Source organism: Malurus melanocephalus, unplaced genomic scaffold (assembly GCF_030028575.1).
Source record: "Malurus melanocephalus ecotype Western Australia unplaced genomic scaffold, MMel_1.1 scaffold_835, whole genome shotgun sequence".
Lineage (NCBI taxonomy): Eukaryota > Metazoa > Chordata > Aves > Passeriformes > Maluridae > Malurus > Malurus melanocephalus.
Genome location: NW_026624067.1, coordinates 3929 through 20393, shown reverse-complemented (window position 1 = coordinate 20393; position 16465 = coordinate 3929). Strand labels below are relative to the sequence as shown.

The following is a 16465-nucleotide window of genomic DNA, read 5'->3' as shown; positions in this document are numbered from 1 at the left end:
TTTCCAGAGGATCAGAGCCCGCTGGCGGCTCCCGGCTGTCACCAGAGGGAGCCCAATGCCCGGGAACGCCGCATCCTCCGGGCACGGACGGGACCTCTGCAGCCTCTCCCGGCTCCTTTCTCACCGCCACCATCACAATCAGACAAAACAGGAGCCCCACTGGCCTGGGGTAGCTGTGGGTAAGGATTTAGGGCATGTCCCGAAGTAGAGGATGTGTTTATAGGGCAGCTGCCAAGCGGTGATGGCTTTATCAGAGGTGACTCCCCAAAATCACCCTGCYAAAGAAAGGCACAAAACATCTTGGGAAAGCCAGAAGGGTCAGAGCCAGCCCTTGCCACGACAGCAGCATTTCTGTTCACTCACAATTAATTGGACAATTTTATCTTCAAAAGGGGAAGGGCATCCCTCAGCCTCAGCAGAAGCTCAGTTTTGATCTTATCCTTCAACTCCTGATTGAGGTTTTGCCAAAACCCTGCTGTCTCCAGAGTCCTGAGGAGCTTGGAGTCCTTTCYCTCACTGCCCCATGAGTGACAAAAACCAGAGGTGCCTTGAAGCACTGCCTCATTTGGAGCTTTGGGACAAGCAACCATTCCTGTTGCACCTGTGGGGGTAAATCTCATTCCTCCCCCATTCTTCCTTTAKGTATTGGGGTAATCCTTTTCTTCCACATTTTCCAAGCCTTCCCCAGTGTTTTTAGAGCTGCCTCATGAGACACTGACACCAGGCACAATTACTGCAGCTGCTGCTGTGAGGAGCTCCTGAACCACACTGTTTATTTCAGGAAAAAAAAACCAACAAAAAACCCAGTCAAAAGAGCAAGGAACAAACCAGCAAAACCCCCACCAACTCCCAAAAAAACCACCAACACCAACACTCACACTGCTAGGCCAACTCCTCACCTTCTCTGTGCYYTGYAGYCCRTGAAAACAGARRAATCCTTCCCCTGGGCTGCTATTTRWGYTCTTCAACTGTGACAGGGATGGAGGGAACTGCTGGCTGATTCCCAACATCTGGGATCCCGTTCACCCCAGGGCAGGCTCAGCTGTTCTCTAACCCATAAAGGACCCAACAGACCCTGACATTCTGCTGCTCCCTGCAAATGTCACCATCTACATCTTCCAGCACCCTGCAAGGCTCCTACAGCTCTCCCACCTGCTCCCTGAGCAATCCTTCTCCCTGACCCCAGAGCTCAGAATCCCCTCCACTGTTCAGTTTTGGGCTCTGTCCCAAAATAAGAAAGACTGGAAAACTGATGTGAAAAACCCCCAAGAGTTGTGGGCTGGAGCATTTGCTCGGTGAGAGGAGGCAGAGGGAGCTGGGCTYGTTCAGSCTGGTGAGATTTCAGGGGGACACAACTGCACTGAGCAGTTAACAAGAAGGTTCCTGAGCAGATGGATTCAGGTTCCTCATGGTGGCACATGGTTTGGAGATGGGACAGCTGAAAGAAAAGAGATTGAAACTGGGTAGAAGGAAATATTTTTTTACCATAGTGACAGCCTGGACAGACAGCCCAGGGAGGCTCCACATCCACCTTTGTGGGTTTTCAGGGCTAAATTGGGCAAAGCCCTGAGCAYCCTGATAAGATCTCAGCACYAACCCTGCYRTGAGCAGGAGGTTGGACCAGAGTCCCTTCCAAGCTGATCCATCCTGCTTCTCTCTGGGAAAAGAGGGTGAACCGGAATGATAACCGAGTCCAGAGCTTCCTCCCCAGCCAGGTTGTGRGAGCCCTGCAGTCAGCACCACCACCCCTGGATCATCCCATGGCAGCTTGAAAAGCCCTGTCAAACGCTGTGAATGTCAGGGGGAAAAAAAGTAGGGCAAAGGATTCAACTGAGTTGCGACAGTGCCACGTGCCTGTGCTGGGGAGGAGGAGGAAGCAGTTGAGCTCACAAGTTAAATGGGCCAAGAGCCTGGACACAGGAAAGTGTCAGCTGCATCACCAGCAGAGTGGAGCTGTGAGAGGGAAAATAACCTCCTTCCCTTGCCATGGGCACGGCCTGGGCAGGGGACAGAGCTCAGTGGTCTCCTTGTGGTGACACCATGCACAGATTTCATTCCTGTTTAGAATGAAAATGTAAAACATTCCTGTTTTACCTGGTGAGGCACTGAGGGAGATGTGGGGAGCACCCAGCCCTCGTTCCATTGCAAGGGGCAGCTCCCACCCCAGCCCGTGCCCCTTCCTCCCCAGGGAGAGCAGGAGCTGTGAAGATGCTCGTGTTATCTAAGAGAGATCTCAAATGTATCATGACTCACTCACCTTTCAAAGCTGTCAAAAAGAAAACACAACAAAACAACCCAAACCCAACACAACTTTAAAGGTGTAGGAAGAAAATCGAGGAAAAGCAGTGGCTGAAGGTTTGATTTCTGGTTTGGTTTGTGTTTGGAGGAGCAGCCAGAACAGAGGGGAGCTCAGGCTGGACAGGCTGTGGCCACTGCTGCACTCCTGCCCTGTCCCAGGGATCCATCACCCCTCTGGGAAGGTGAGTCCAGCATTCCAAAGTCAAGAGTGAACAGATCTGGAATCAACAAAACATCCCTCAAAGCACCCCTTCCACCCCAGTTAAATGGGGCCATCCATGGGCCTGCTCAGCTGGAAGGGTGGATCACAGCAGAAGTGGCTTTTGCTGGAGCGATGCYTCTCTTGGTGCCTCCTGGGGACAACATTCTGGGACATTTCCCCAGGTGAGGGAATTAATTTCCTCAAAAAGAAGATATTTCCCACTCTCCACTTCCCTGGAWCAGGTGGAGGAGATGGTGGTTGGGCCTGTGAGGTATGGAGGTGTTTTATTTGCTATTTGCTTTGAAAAAACCAAAATACAAGATGTTCACTGAACGGAGAATTTCTGCAATTTCTGTTCTCCTGTTCTTGTTTTCTCATCCTCCAGATTAAAAAGGATTAGATAAGGCAATATGTTGTGAGAATTTTGGAGTCACTGAGGGCCGTCTCAGGCTCAAAAATTACCCATTGCCCCTCCCTCATTAAAATGTCATTTTCCATCTTAAAAAATGAGTCTTTTTGCTCCAGAGCAACACAATGTAAAAGGACCATCCCAGGATAACCCAGGCAGAAGTTGTGGAGGTCACCCTGCTCCAAGCAGGAGGGTTGAGTGTGTTTTTCAGGACCACTTGTGCTTTTTCCTCCCCTCAGAGCCCATGCCCTGGGTGTTTTGCTGTCGAGTTCAGCAATGCAACATCTGAATTTAAAACMAAACAAGGTGCCAGGCTGTACAACTGGGCCACAGAGAGGGCTGGTCTGCTTCAAGGAAGAGGTGGTGGATTTTGCAAGGATCCAGTAGGCTGGGATGGGAAAACCATCAGGATCAAAGGCAGCTGGCCCAAGAGAAGCTCCAAGCCAGCTCCARCACAAAGCTCAGCCACTGGCTGCCTGCCTGGGAAGTTACCAAATGACAAAGGATTTGCCAGAATTGGGTTATGTGGATTACCAGAGGAGAAGCTGGTATTAGGTGTGCTGAGGCCTCTCTTTTCAGGCAGTTGAGTTCAAAGCAGGGATTGTGACTGTGAGAGGCAAACAGAGCTCCAGCTCTGTCCAAACACGGTCCAGAGGTTTAGGTGCTCAGCACTCAGGTGCTTGCAAAAGATGTTGACCCCTGAGGCTGATGGTAAAATYTAAATCTTCCTTTGAAAGTTAAGTGTTTAACATGAAGGAGCTGCTGTCCCATTGATCTACTGCCAATGGTTTAACAAGAGGATRCCACAGGTATTTCCTTGTGAGAGTTTTGCACAGCGAAAGGGGAGACTGTAAAATTACTTCTCTTGCATTTGCGCAAAGAAGGATTTGTCAGCCAGAGTGAAGAAGAGAGAGGCCAGCAGTGTGAAAAGTGAAGAAAGGAATRGAGTCTATGTGTATTAAAAATTGTAAATAAATGCAAACATGTGTGCCTAGAAAATTAAGGTCTGCGTATGATTCAGAGAGAATTTATCCTAGAGAAGGRGAGAGTAAGCCCACAGCTCTTCTGCTCCGGGGAATATATTTCTTTTTAAATTATTGACAATTTACACAATCTGGCGCTCTTCTAAATATAATTTTTATTAGCATGAGAAACCGCTTGGCAGCAGGAAACTAATGCTGGCAAGTTCACAGTTTCCAAGACAAAGCGTTCCCTCGGAGGGAAGAAGGAAAAAGACTCATTTGGGAAAGAAGAGCCTTGCAGCTTCWGCCTAAAACCAACCTCCACGTGCAGGCTTAAACGGAGCAATGCTCCCTAGGCTCGGCTTGCYTGTCCCCACTTTCCAAGGGAGATGAGGCATCTGCAGTCACGCTGCTCATCAGCTCTCCCGTCACCCTCCCACAGTAACCCCGAGAGCAGGAGATGGAGCTGGCGAGCGAGCCGCTGGCACCCACCCTTGGCACGGCACAGCCGGGCAGGAGCCCACAAGCCAGAGCAGTTTGTGGCTGCCCAGCGTGTGCCAGTTTGCCAGCAGGATGGGGCAGGRGAGCTGTGGCTGGCAGGGACAGCAGGGCACGGCCCTGGGAGCGGTGAGAATCGCTTTCAACAGCAGCACTGGAGAGCAAAGCCGTGCACTGAGCTCCAGCACGGCTGGATCAAAGCGCTTTTCTGGGTGTTAGGGAAAGAAGAATCCAGGCAAGGCATGGTGCTGAGTTTTGTTTTATTGAGCAGAGGCTGCAGAGGGAGGACAGGCTGCTCCCATGGCCGTGGTCACTGCTTGGCTGGGTCTCAGCTCCTGCTGCTCGGTCACGGGGAGCGCTCAGCATTTCCCCAGATGCTTCAACCTGATTTCCCCTCCGCTTCTCCTGTGAAAGGAGGGAGACAGACTCAGACCAAGCTCCAAATGACAGACACAGCAGTTGGGACAGCTCCTCCATCCCAACAGACCTGACTGTGCCAGAGCACAAACCCCTGGTGCCTCACAAGGAGCATCCAGCCATTTCCTCCTCTCCTCRTTCTTTAATTTGCCCTAGGATAAGGCAGCCTTGACTGCACATCAAATGTGAAGATTGCTAAGGAAAAAACATTTTGCAAGTACATTCCGTCCAACAGGGATGGCTCCTGTTGCATCCCCTTTAAAAGGTGGCAGAGCTCAGGGAGAGAAAAGACATCCTGTTCTTCCCCTGAGATCTTGTATCTCCTTCCACAAAGTTCATTSAGACTTTTCAGGAATAACTTGGCATGGATCAGCTCCCACATTCCTGCAGGCACTTCTCGGTACCCAGGAGTGTGGGCAGTGAGAGCTGCAGCCTGTGGCACATAGTGGGAATTGTGCATCGATTTAGTGAGTGAGGAAGGTACAGGCAGGATGAATTTGCCTCCCAGGCCCCGTGCTGCCTCTCAGCATGGCAACCAGCAGCCTGCAACGCCCAGAAATGAATTAAAATTAACTCGTAGCCACACAGCTCTGCTCCAAGGAGGAAACATTCTGCTCAGCACAGTTCAGGGGCTGGTCTGTGCAAGAGGAGCAGCCTGGATACGGGGCCTTCCCTCCATGAAGATGGTTAGAGCCACAGAAATTAAGGCAATTCCYGTTTTTCCACCCCCCTGGTGTCACTCACAGCACTGCCTTGCAGAAGGCACATTTGTTCCCGTAGGTGACGCCATCCGTGCCGCAGTGAGGGTTGGACTCCCTCGTGCAGTACACGCTTCTGCTTACAAACTCTCTACAAATCTGCACAAGGAATAATAAAAAGAAAAAAAAAAACCCCTTTCAGGAACCCCCATACTCTTAGTTTCACTTTCCAAATTGGATACAAGGTCACTAATGCAATGCTTTTTCTGACAGGTGCTGACACTGCCTATTTTCTGACAGAAAAACTTCAGAAATGAGCAGAATCTACATTTCAGGGGGAATTTTTGCATCATGTTTGAGGAGGAAAACTGTAATCACCCGGGAAAGGCCTTGATCTCCCAACAACAGGAGTGGATTAGCCTAGGCATGCAGGAAAAGAGTCAGCACTGATGCTCTTTCAGGCACTTGGAGCTGAGCTRCCTCCCTGCCAATGACTCCACGTGTGTTGTGAAACCCTGCACTCAGCTGGTGCTTGCTGAGCTCCTGCTTTCCCAGAGYAAGGAGGGGAAAACCATGGGGGAATTCTCTGGGGAATTAGAAATGGTGCCCAGGAAGGGCACTGGTGTTTTGTCTCTATACAAGTCCCAGTGATTAATTTAATTTGGGGGAATAGAACACTCAATAATCCCTTTTCTTCATGAGAAGATTGGACAGGGGAACCATGCCAAAAGTGGTGAAGCACCCCAGAATCACGGGAAGCATTTGTTAAACCAACCATCTCTTTCCTGCTCTACCTTCTCATGTGGCCACACATAACATCCCCCAGTGAACTCCCCAGCACTGGGAATCCTTGGAAGGACCCACCTGCTCCCAGCAGACATTAAAAAATTGTTTACCCAKCACCAAGATTTTGGTTATAAAAACATTCCTCCAAAGTGAAATGCCATGACTGGATGTGGCACTCAGTGCTATGGTTTAGTTTAGTTGGCAAGGTGGTGGTCAAAGGCTGGACCCGATGATCTTGAAGGTCTTTTSCAATCTTAWTGATCCCATGAATCTGTGAAATGCAGATTCAGCAAGCAGAAACAGCAGCACTAACCTCTTCAATCTCTTGACCRGCTACATCTGGAACTGAAAAAAAACCMAAAAAAACCAAATGAAAACCAGACAGATTTTACACGTCAGCATTACTTTCTGATAAAGTCTGGAGTAAATTCACAAACCCTTTATGCAAACCACAGTGAAACATACTCCAGGTTTTTCCTACTCCATCATCCCTCACAGGGGAAGAGGRGGCAGGAAATACATTATCTGAATTGCCTTTCAGTATTTTTCTATTTTAAAAAATGCTACTAAAATACCACGTAATCATTCATTCAGCTGCTAACTACACCTCAGACACATAACCCAGTCTCCTGGAAGGCAGCCACTCCAGGAAAACAAGCTGCCATATCGGATGTGGAACTGTGCTCCCAGAGATTTTAAAACTATGTTGGCTTTTAAGGCTCCTGCACCTCTGAGTGATGAAAGCWGCTGGTGCTGCTGACAGGAGAGGACCAAGGAGAAGGAAACCCCATGGTTGGGTTCACAGCCATGGTTGGGCTCACAGCCCACAGACCCTCCCAGGACAGGCTCATCCCTGGTGAGATACAGAGACGTCACGGGGTGACAGAGCAGAACAGGCAGYGCCGGTCAGAATCATCACCAAAATTTCCTCTGTAACCACAGCTCTGGGCTTGGAGCTCAGCAGTCCAWGCTCTTCGTGTTTCTGCCCTGCAGAGCTGGCAGGGAGGCGTGGAGCTTGAGTCAGAGCTGTGAAACGGGGTGACCCTGGGGTGTCTCTGAGGGGGAGCCTGGCACTGAGGGTGGGCTGAATTTGTAGAATCTGGGTCACAGCAGCGTGGGGCAAATACTCAGCATTTGGTGAGGCTGTGCCTGCTGGTCAGCGGGGTCACTGCTGGCCATGGAGCTGCTCAAGCGGCTCTGGACAGGAGATGGAAGGATCCTGCCCTGCACTTGTCCCTCCCAAGTGGCAATCCCACCTAACCCTCATCAACCCTCCTGCTTTTTTCACTATTTCTGTTGTCCATTGGTGTTTTTACCAATGCACATTTACCCTCTCCTTAGGTTTGGCCAGGCTCCCCTAATGTTGAAGGCACTGGTATGGCTATCTGCATRTTATTTACAAAACAGCTCATTAAGTAGTTTATATAAATATTACATGCAACCACAGAAGAATTTGTGATGATGCCTCTTGACATCTGTTTATTTTACAGTAGATCACAGGGTTTGCTGCTATTCTGCCCGGCCTTGGAAGGAATCTTCAGCCTTCTGACGGAACCCAGTCCCAATTAAGACTCAATTAGAGWCAGATGAATATTTCATAATGAATAATGTGTACAAAGCAATTCACCTCTTCTCCAYGCACAGCTTGCCATTTTCTCAAGTGAATTCTTTATTCAAATTATTCACAGGAAAACAAGTATAAATAATTCTGGTTTCCACATCTTTTTCCATAACTGTTGCCACACACCTTGCAGAGCTAGGTCAGCTGGACTCAAGCAAGTGATAACCCTGGCATGATCTACATGTTCAAAAATCATCACTCAGCTTCCCCACATCATCACAGAGATGTGTAAATCTCCAGATAAATAGTTGCTGGATCCTTTTAATTTGCCCTCTTTGTTCTGACTCCTTGAGGACATTTGAATTTAATTTTCAAGCTTTTCTCTCCAACATCAACGAAAGCTGAAACTTTCATCTAATTACATCTCCACATCTCCAAGGGAAACACCAAATACCAAGATGCTTAGGATCAAAACAAGAGCAGATCACCCAGAGGTGAGYGAGCTTCCTCTCTAACTGGTTCAGCAAAACTCTCCAGTGAACATTTGTACCAAAAATTYATAACTACACTCTGTTTTGGTACATTTGTGGAAGAGATGCTCAGAATTTGCTCTCTCTGTCTCCCAGTGAGACCTCCACTGCGTTATCCACACGAGGAGTGGAGTCACACGAGTGAGCAAGTCCTGCAGATATTTTCTACTTGCTCAGCTTTTCTTCAAGCCTGTCGCCGGTGATCAAGACCTCCAAAATTTGCTGTTGGGAGAGGTTTTGGTGTTTGTTTTTCTTTTCTAGGCTAGGGAAAAAGATCACTTACCCCAGAAGAAAGAGAACAGCAGCAGGCTGAGAAGCACTAAGGCACCTGTAGCCCTCATGCTGCAGGGAGCTCTTTAGTCCAAGCCAAGGTCAGRGCAGGAGGTGCTGTCTCAATCCCAGAGCACACAGTGTGCAGGCAGAGCTGCCTTTCTGTGTATTTATGTGCCTGTCCATAGCTGTCCTCATTCCCCACCTTAATTGTGAGAACTTCTCCACTTGATTTCTAAAGCCATTATTGGTCCTGGCYGGGTTAATGGTGCTTTAAGGAATGCTGCCCTGTCCACATCAAACCTAGAAAGGGATCATTACATGAGTGATAGACGTGTTTGTAATATAATTATTTTTTTTTCCTTCCAAATAGTCACCGGATTCTCACAAGGGTGAATTTTCAAAGCGGTGATTCATCGGGGGAAGCTGGTAATTTTCATTCTCTGGGCCCTCTCCGAGGCTCTGAGAGCGGCGTGATGACACTCACTAGACGTTACGAAATAAATCACAGCATGGGAATGTGTTGTCTGTGAAACCAATTATGCGTTGTTCCCTGGCTATTTTTGAGGACGGTTCTAAATTTGTGGAGTTGGGGTGGAGARGAGCTGGGATGTGACACGCTCTCCTCGCTGCGCTCACAGTCCCAGATAGGACTGCTGACTCTCCTCCCTGAACTATTTAAACCCTAGCTGTCAATGTTTTCCCAGTTTTTCACATGCACAAACATATGTTAGGGCTCTGCAAGCGGCAGTGAAGGGAATTTGATGGGGAATTGGCAGATCCRAGCTCTATTTCCAGCTGAGGCTGCACCAGGATTTGTGTTCAGCTGCACCATTTGCCAAACACCTCTCCAGATAAGAATAAGCTTAAATTTTAGCGTGTTTTCCTAAGGAGACAAGGCCTGGGAGAGGAATGTGTGTAGATATATCTGGGGTTTAGCTTCCCCCAGTGAATTCTGAGTACGCAACTAGTTCCAGCCAAATTTTACGCAGGAGTGAAAAAAAAAAAAAAAACCATTAAAAATACCGAACACATTTTTGTACATTTTTCTAGCAACAGAGGAAAGCTGCTAGCAGCATCCCGAGTTTCTGCAGGAGAGCAATGCCATGGGTGCCCTACACCTGGGGAAGCTTTCCAGTTTGCAGCTTGCCAGACATCTTAAAATCCACTCGGTGGCAGAGAAACCGTGAGTGACAGGCGAACCCTCAGCTGTCTATTAGGGGTGATCTCACGACGCAGCCTCTGGTATAATTTAGTTATCAAAGCCGTCAGCCGCAGCGCYGTCCCCAGCCACGCTCAGTTCTGCCGCTCGCAGCACTCCTCGCTCGCCGTTTCTGCTTTCAGCCCCTTCCTTATCTGCCCAAAGGATTCGGCTGCTGCAGCACAACCGGCTCCAGGCTCAGCAAACACAGGGCAGGGAGCAGCYCCTTCCGGGCTCAGCAGAGGAAAAGGCTGAATTACCAACCTGGTGATTATTTTTATCGCCCGTTTCCACCTCTTCGTGGCACCTGAGCGGTCCATGTGCTGGCACAGGTYGGGGAATTTTGTCCCTCTGACAATCAGGGGTAGGAGAAGGGCACMRGGAYCTTGTTTTRCRGCCTAAGGGGTGGTTGGGCAGAGTMTTKCTGGTGTCARWTTTAACCWGTGCTGGGCCATCTTTAGCCTTAAATGCTACAAACCTTTCCATCTTCTGAAGAGTCCTTGCTTAGAGGCTTCTGAGCCATCTGTGACAAAGCCATATATTCACCATTTATCCCCCATTTTGCTGCAGGTGAGCAGCTCTTTTTCAGACTTTTCCAGAGTCTGAGCTCCTGAGCAGGTATCTGACTTCCTCAGGCACAAAACACCCCTGCAGAGGGAGGTTCACCATAAGACCTCGACATTGAAAATGATTTCCTGCCATGGCCAGAACTCCACTAGGCTGTGGCCACTCTGTAAACCACTTTTCCAACACAAAATTAGCCAAACACATGCACTGGCTGCTTGCACTGTCCTTCACCTGCTTTTTTTAGACACACAAACACATGAGGATTCTCGTGACTCTCCAATTTGTCCTTTCTTAAGAGCAGGCACAAAGGTATGAYGTGATTTATATTGCCTGTACTAACACAAAAAGTCCCCYRTGAAAATGAGAWTTTTCATCCTCYCTCCTAGGACAGARCACTGCTCTCTGTGCTGGTTCTGARKGAAGGACRAGCCTCTTATCTTCTGRTGGGAAGCACCCACAAAATTCTCRGTCAAGAWATTATCTACTTGAGGAAACAAGACCGAAAGAAGTGTCGTGAAAGTCACAGATTTTGTCCTAAATATCAGCCTCAGCAGCAAGTGTTCTTTTACATAACAAGAGAACGGGAGGTGGAGAAAGGATGAGGAAGGGAGTGTGTGAGCCATGGCACCTGGGACTTTTTGCTTGTGCTSTTTGCATATTAACTCCTTGACTCACCCCAAAAGATGGCACATCATCATGAGCAGTCACATTTGTCATTGTTCCTGCAGTGCACGCTTCAGGCTCCCACAAAGATGTTATCTCCACACCTTTTTTTCCCAGGGTAGAAAGCACTATCAACAATAATTGGAATTACCAGCACATCTTCTGGCACGTCTTTTCTGGAGTTAGAAAACCCAAGACATTCTCCTGAAGAGTCCCCTGCCTTACCTCTGCCTCAAATACCCCCAGTGCAGCTTTTCAGATCTCTTTTCTGAGAATCTGAAAGCCTGAGCCCAGTCTAATTTCTCCTCAGGTTCTCATTAGGCTCATTACAGCCTTGCGCAGCTTGCTGCAATTTTCTGCTGATGGGCACAGTCTTGATGGACACACCCTTCCAGGAAGCAACAGTTCCTAATTTTCTTCCCTCTGAGACACCTCCTCCCTTTGCCATAAGCCTCCTTTTTATAACACACCACCAGATCTGCCCCTTGCCCAGGTGTGACCAGGTAGAGTTGGGTACAGACACCTTTCACACCCCTGGACCCCTAAAATGTCCAGCTCTTCCAAGTTCCAGTGCTGTGACAGAGACAAATCCRTTTATACCCTGCAAGAGTTCAAAATTAGGGAAGCTGCACTATTTTACAGCATTTTCTGGTGGTTTGCTACAGAACCACATTCTCTCATTTGGGCTTGGGTTGGTGTTTTGCTCTGTATCGTGGTTTATTTCCCCCACTTCTCCTGCCTGATAAGTACCCAAAAGCCTGAAAACCATTACCCCTGCCCAGAAAACAAAACCAAAATAAAAAACCATTCCATGCCAGAGATTGTGGCTGCATTTAATTTATTGATCAATCAAAGCAGAGACAGATGCGTAACAGTTGAGGGAGCAAGGAAGAGCATGTTTGATTGAAGAATTTGTGAGGGAAGTGTCGTGTTGGAGGGTGCAGCTCCAGCGCTTAGCATRCGCCCTGGTGGCTGAAGAACAGAGCTCCACTGCTGCGGCTGTAGAGAGAGAGGGAGATCAAAATTAGAGACACAGATGTCATTTTTATGACCCAACTTTGCCCAAATAAGCCAAACGCCCTTGTGCTCGCCAAGTCACAAAATACTTCACTCAATGTTTCACCTCTTTTCAGATTCCCCAAGCTACGCKCTTCGATACGTTAAAGATATTTGGGACAAACCCCATAATTTTGGGTACCTCCTACAGCCACACTTTCAATCACCCTGACAGGGAGGCAGTCAGCAATGCTATGAGCCTGCGAGCGGGGATCTGCTTTTAATTGCAAGGGGAGGAGGAGAAGACTCACTCAGGCTTAAGATCTGCAGCGCCTGGGGGGTGGCAGAGGAGTGAGAGTCGGGAGAGGAGCACGGGGTAGGGATGGGAGCTAACGGGATCCCTGGGCTTCCCCAGGAGCTGCCACAGCCCCTGTGCTTTCAGGAGCTCTGCACTTACGACACAGCATTGCAGAACTTGCACTTGTTTCCGTAGGTTCTGCCGTCGGAGCCGCAGATGGGGTTGTACTCGGAGGTGCAGAACATGTTGCCACCCTTCTGCTGGCTGCAGTCAATCATTTGCTAACGGAGCAAAAACAGGGTTTAGAGCTTTCGTTCCCTGTATTTTCCTGCGTAAGTGCTTTATGTTTATTTAATGTTGGTGATAGGGCAAAGCACGGAAGCGCTTTTTAGGAGCGGGGCCCTGTTGTTCCAGCAATTCTGCAGACTCAGAGAATGTGCCTGCCTGGAACAGCCTGGAGCAGGGAGATGGTGAACAGAAAAACCCTAATAAATGCTGTTATAAGTAGTGAAATGGCCATGCTGATATTTCCAGGCTGGCTCTCTGCTGGCTGCTTTGGCTTACAGGTGAGCAGAGGCCAGTGTACAGAAAGGGGGTGGTCACAAGCCCCCGTGCAGTAAATTCTTAGGGAATCACTGCTGCTAATAATGCCCTGSATCAATGATGCAGCCTCTCTTGCTYGTCYASTGCCACAGCAAATGAGGGTCTCAGCACCCTCTGCCTGCTGATCCCAGGTCAGAGAGGGGATCAGACACCATTGAATAACCATTCAATAACTATTCAATAACCATTGACCCTGGCATACTTTAACCATTTTCCTCAAGTCCTRTTTCCAKKCCAAATGCACCAGTACAAGGYAGGCATTTCTATTATTCARTCACGAATTTGTGTTACAAAATGTWCCAGCAGTTAAGAGAGCAGATTTACCTGCTGCTGGCCGGGCTGCTGCACTTGGAAGCACTGTCCGTAGCTCTGCAGGTTCACTTCCAGGCCGCTCCTTTTTGGGGAAAATGAGTTGAGAATGAATGAGCACAGCGCAGCTGCTTCATGAGCCAAACAACCCCGTTATGCTCCAAATACCAAAAAGAGCAATTCTGACCCAGAAAGCCCTCCCCTGACCAGGCCCTTCACTTACGCCACAGCATTACAGAAGTTGCACTTGTTCCTGTAGGTGATGCCGTTGGTGCCGCAGATGGGGGAGTACTCCAGGGTGCAGGGGACATTAAAACCGCTGCCAGGCTTCAGGAAACCGGTACAGTCGATCTGAAACAGTCACAGAAGAGCATTTGAATCTCTGCTCCCCTCTGCATCAGCCCTGTGCAATGGAGTGTGGTGTGAGAGGCATCTCCCCCTCTTCCCAGAGCTGCAAGATGAAAGGGGCTTCCAGCTGGAGTGAGGGGGATTTGGGGAGCACAGATAGATCCTGCCTGTGGGTACAGCATCAGCACATGTCCTGAGGTGATTTCCAATCCCTGTCATCGCAGGGATTTTTCTCCTGAATGCCACAATGAAGGATTTTTGCCTAAAATACTTTACGCAGCAGCAACTTCTGCTGTGAGGTGCCAGCGCCTTTTCACAAATGGAGTTTACACTCAGCTCGCTGCTGCTGCAATTACTCTGAGTGTATTGAAATGGAAGTCGTTGTATTATGTGAAATTGCACAGCCAGAGTGTTGCTTTACTCTCTCCCTCTCTTTCTCTAAACTAAAAATAGACACACTTTGCCACTTCATGGTAGCTCCATATATTGACACTAACTTTATCTTAACTTTGTGGTAAACATTCAGATAGAATCAGTTTTTTTCTGTTACGAAATTATAATTTAGTTGAAACCCAAACTTCTTCTGGGAATTTCTTTGCTACAACAAGGCTCTAAGTCTAAATCTAAAGAGAAGTATTTTCATAACACTGAACAAAACGCTCTTGAAATCAAAAGTTTCCTTTCTAAACTCTGGTGTTGTACAGAAGACATTTTGCATTTTAAAGCTCACTGATTTTAGCAGTTCGAGCAAAATGCAAATTAAWTTTCCTGCAAATCTGAAATTCTTCATTTTCACTCCATTTCTAGGAGTTAGGAATTGTGTGGGTTCGGTGTGGAACGAACCCTMGGCAAGGTTTGTGTCTGGCTATCACCCACCATGGCTCAGAGCCACAGAAGGAACCGACCCCAGACCGTACCTTCACGCATCTTCCGTCGTGTTTCTTGTCAAGAGCACGGTTGCGGCTGGAGGGAGAGAGGGAGAAGGAAAGCAAGGATTAATCTTTCCATGCCATGCACTCATCTCAATCATTAAGTCTCTCCACCCGTAAAGCYCCGGTAATTAATCAGATTCTGGAGCTTTGACACGGAAGATCCCGGGCATTAAGGAAGACAGAAACTGAAGAAAAAATCTAGTCCACCCCACGATTAGTCACAACCCCAAAGGCTTCTGCCTGCTGCTGGAGCTGGCACCAGAGGTGCTCAGGGGACGTKGTACTCACAGGAAGTCCTTGCAGAGGGAGCACTCGTTGGGGTAGGTGCGGCCGTTGGTGCCGCACACGGGGTCGTAGTTGCGGGGACAGGCGATGTTCATGGTCTTTCCTGACAGCATGTAGGCGCCGCAGGAGGCCTGGGGAAGAGCACTCATAGAGTCTCCAAGCGGAGAGAAACATGTTCTTGCCCTAATCATGTTTTTGCTGCATTGGGGGGCTTAACTGTGAGGAGTTGTTTTTTCTCTCTATGGCTCTTCCGCGGTGAAGAAAAAACACATCGTGTTTTTCACAGCACCTTTCTGACTTAAAGTACTTTTGGCAAGAGTTATGGGCAAAAAAGATCATTCCTTGGGGAATCAAGTCAGGGAAGATATTTAGGCAGATATTCAATAGTCTTATAGATTTTCTGCTGGCACTCCGTGCTGTGCTGACTCGCACTCTACATTATTAATCGCTGTCTTTTTAATCATCAACGTGCTAAATTATCTCTCTCTGACAAAGGTATTTTCTTATGTTGGGGAAAAGAGGTGCACTTAGGGGCACTTCTTTCTTATTCATTCTCTCTTTTTTTTTCCCTCAAGCCTTCCCTGGAATRTAGTGTGAGTATGAATTATTCATCTAGACTTAGAAATCAAGACTAGATGACAAAGATCTAATACTCACCCGTCTTTGAGCAACGGCAAGATCTACAATAAAAACAGAAATTATAAAATGTAAAAATTGTACAATGTCCTTCACTGAAATTCCCTTGGAATCATCAATTTCCCTACAGAGTAACCAAATATACCTTCTCATTACTGAGAAGTGATTATCTTCCCAAATGTTTCATCTACTTCAAGCAAACGCGAAGCGATAGACCAAAATTAAAAAAAACCCCAGTTATTTGTAAAACCAGAAATTTTTTACTTGCTAAACAAGAAATAGGACATAAAATTTTATCCTTTTTTAGCACTATAATCCCCACTAAGGCTCCAAGGCTTAAAGCAGAGATCCCACGTGTTTGTCCKCACAAGGGTGAAGTTCATTTAAAAGAACCATCACATCCCCAGCAGGCTGCACTCTGCTCCGGGATGCACAGAGCCAGGCAAAGATCAGGGGGACTAAACCAGCATAGAGTGCAACAAAAATGACAGAAATGACTTACCAGAAAGGCAGCCGAGGAGGACCAGGCCCAGAAGGGCAGCACAGTTTGCCATCTTCATGTCGGCGGTGGTGGTAGCGGCTGTTCCCTGTGGGTCGGTTGCCGGAGGTTGAGTGGATGGTTCTCAGCCTTCTCCCTCCCCACTATATATACCCATCTCCCCGACCTTGTGAAGTCATCACGAGAAAGTAATTATTTGCTCTGTAAACTAAGAAAATTGTATCGATTATTGAGTTGAGCTCCAAAGAATACTTGTTTGTTAGAGAGATGCCCAGAAGAATTAAACAAAAATGTGAGCTACACCCAGCTTGTTAACAAAGGCGCCTTGCGCCCTGTACAATGAGTGATTTGTACTTTCCAAACAGGAGCACTGTCTCAATCGTGGATGTTGTGAAATGGCTTATGGAAGTTGGGGAAGGGAAAAAAGGGCCCATTTGTTGGAAGTGTTTGACTTGTGTTCACCGTATCACATATGCCAGACAGGAACTGGGCTCCAG

General features: G+C 48.0%; 2 protein-coding genes across 2 annotated transcripts; both read right to left on the bottom strand.

Moving 5' to 3' along the window:
• Positions 1 to 4027: 4027 nt before the first annotated feature.
• LOC130585148 (serine protease inhibitor Kazal-type 6-like) lies at positions 4028 to 8792 on the bottom strand. The gene is made up of 4 exons (XM_057385508.1): positions 8645 to 8792; positions 6584 to 6615; positions 5531 to 5643; positions 4028 to 4774 (listed from the first exon to the last, which is right to left on the bottom strand). The coding sequence occupies exons 1-4, from the start codon at positions 8700 to 8702 to the stop codon at positions 4729 to 4731; spliced, it is 249 nt and encodes an 82-aa protein (XP_057241491.1). The 5' UTR covers positions 8703 to 8792; the 3' UTR covers positions 4028 to 4728.
• Positions 8793 to 11893: 3101 nt separating this feature from the next.
• Positions 11894 to 16245, bottom strand: LOC130585150 (double-headed protease inhibitor, submandibular gland-like). Its single transcript, XM_057385511.1, has 8 exons — positions 15972 to 16245; positions 15491 to 15513; positions 14837 to 14964; positions 14534 to 14579; positions 13492 to 13619; positions 13284 to 13353; positions 12516 to 12637; positions 11894 to 12061 (listed from the first exon to the last, which is right to left on the bottom strand). The coding sequence occupies exons 1-8, from the start codon at positions 16027 to 16029 to the stop codon at positions 12016 to 12018; spliced, it is 621 nt and encodes a 206-aa protein (XP_057241494.1). The 5' UTR covers positions 16030 to 16245; the 3' UTR covers positions 11894 to 12015.
• Between the last annotated feature and the right edge of the window lie 220 nt (positions 16246 to 16465).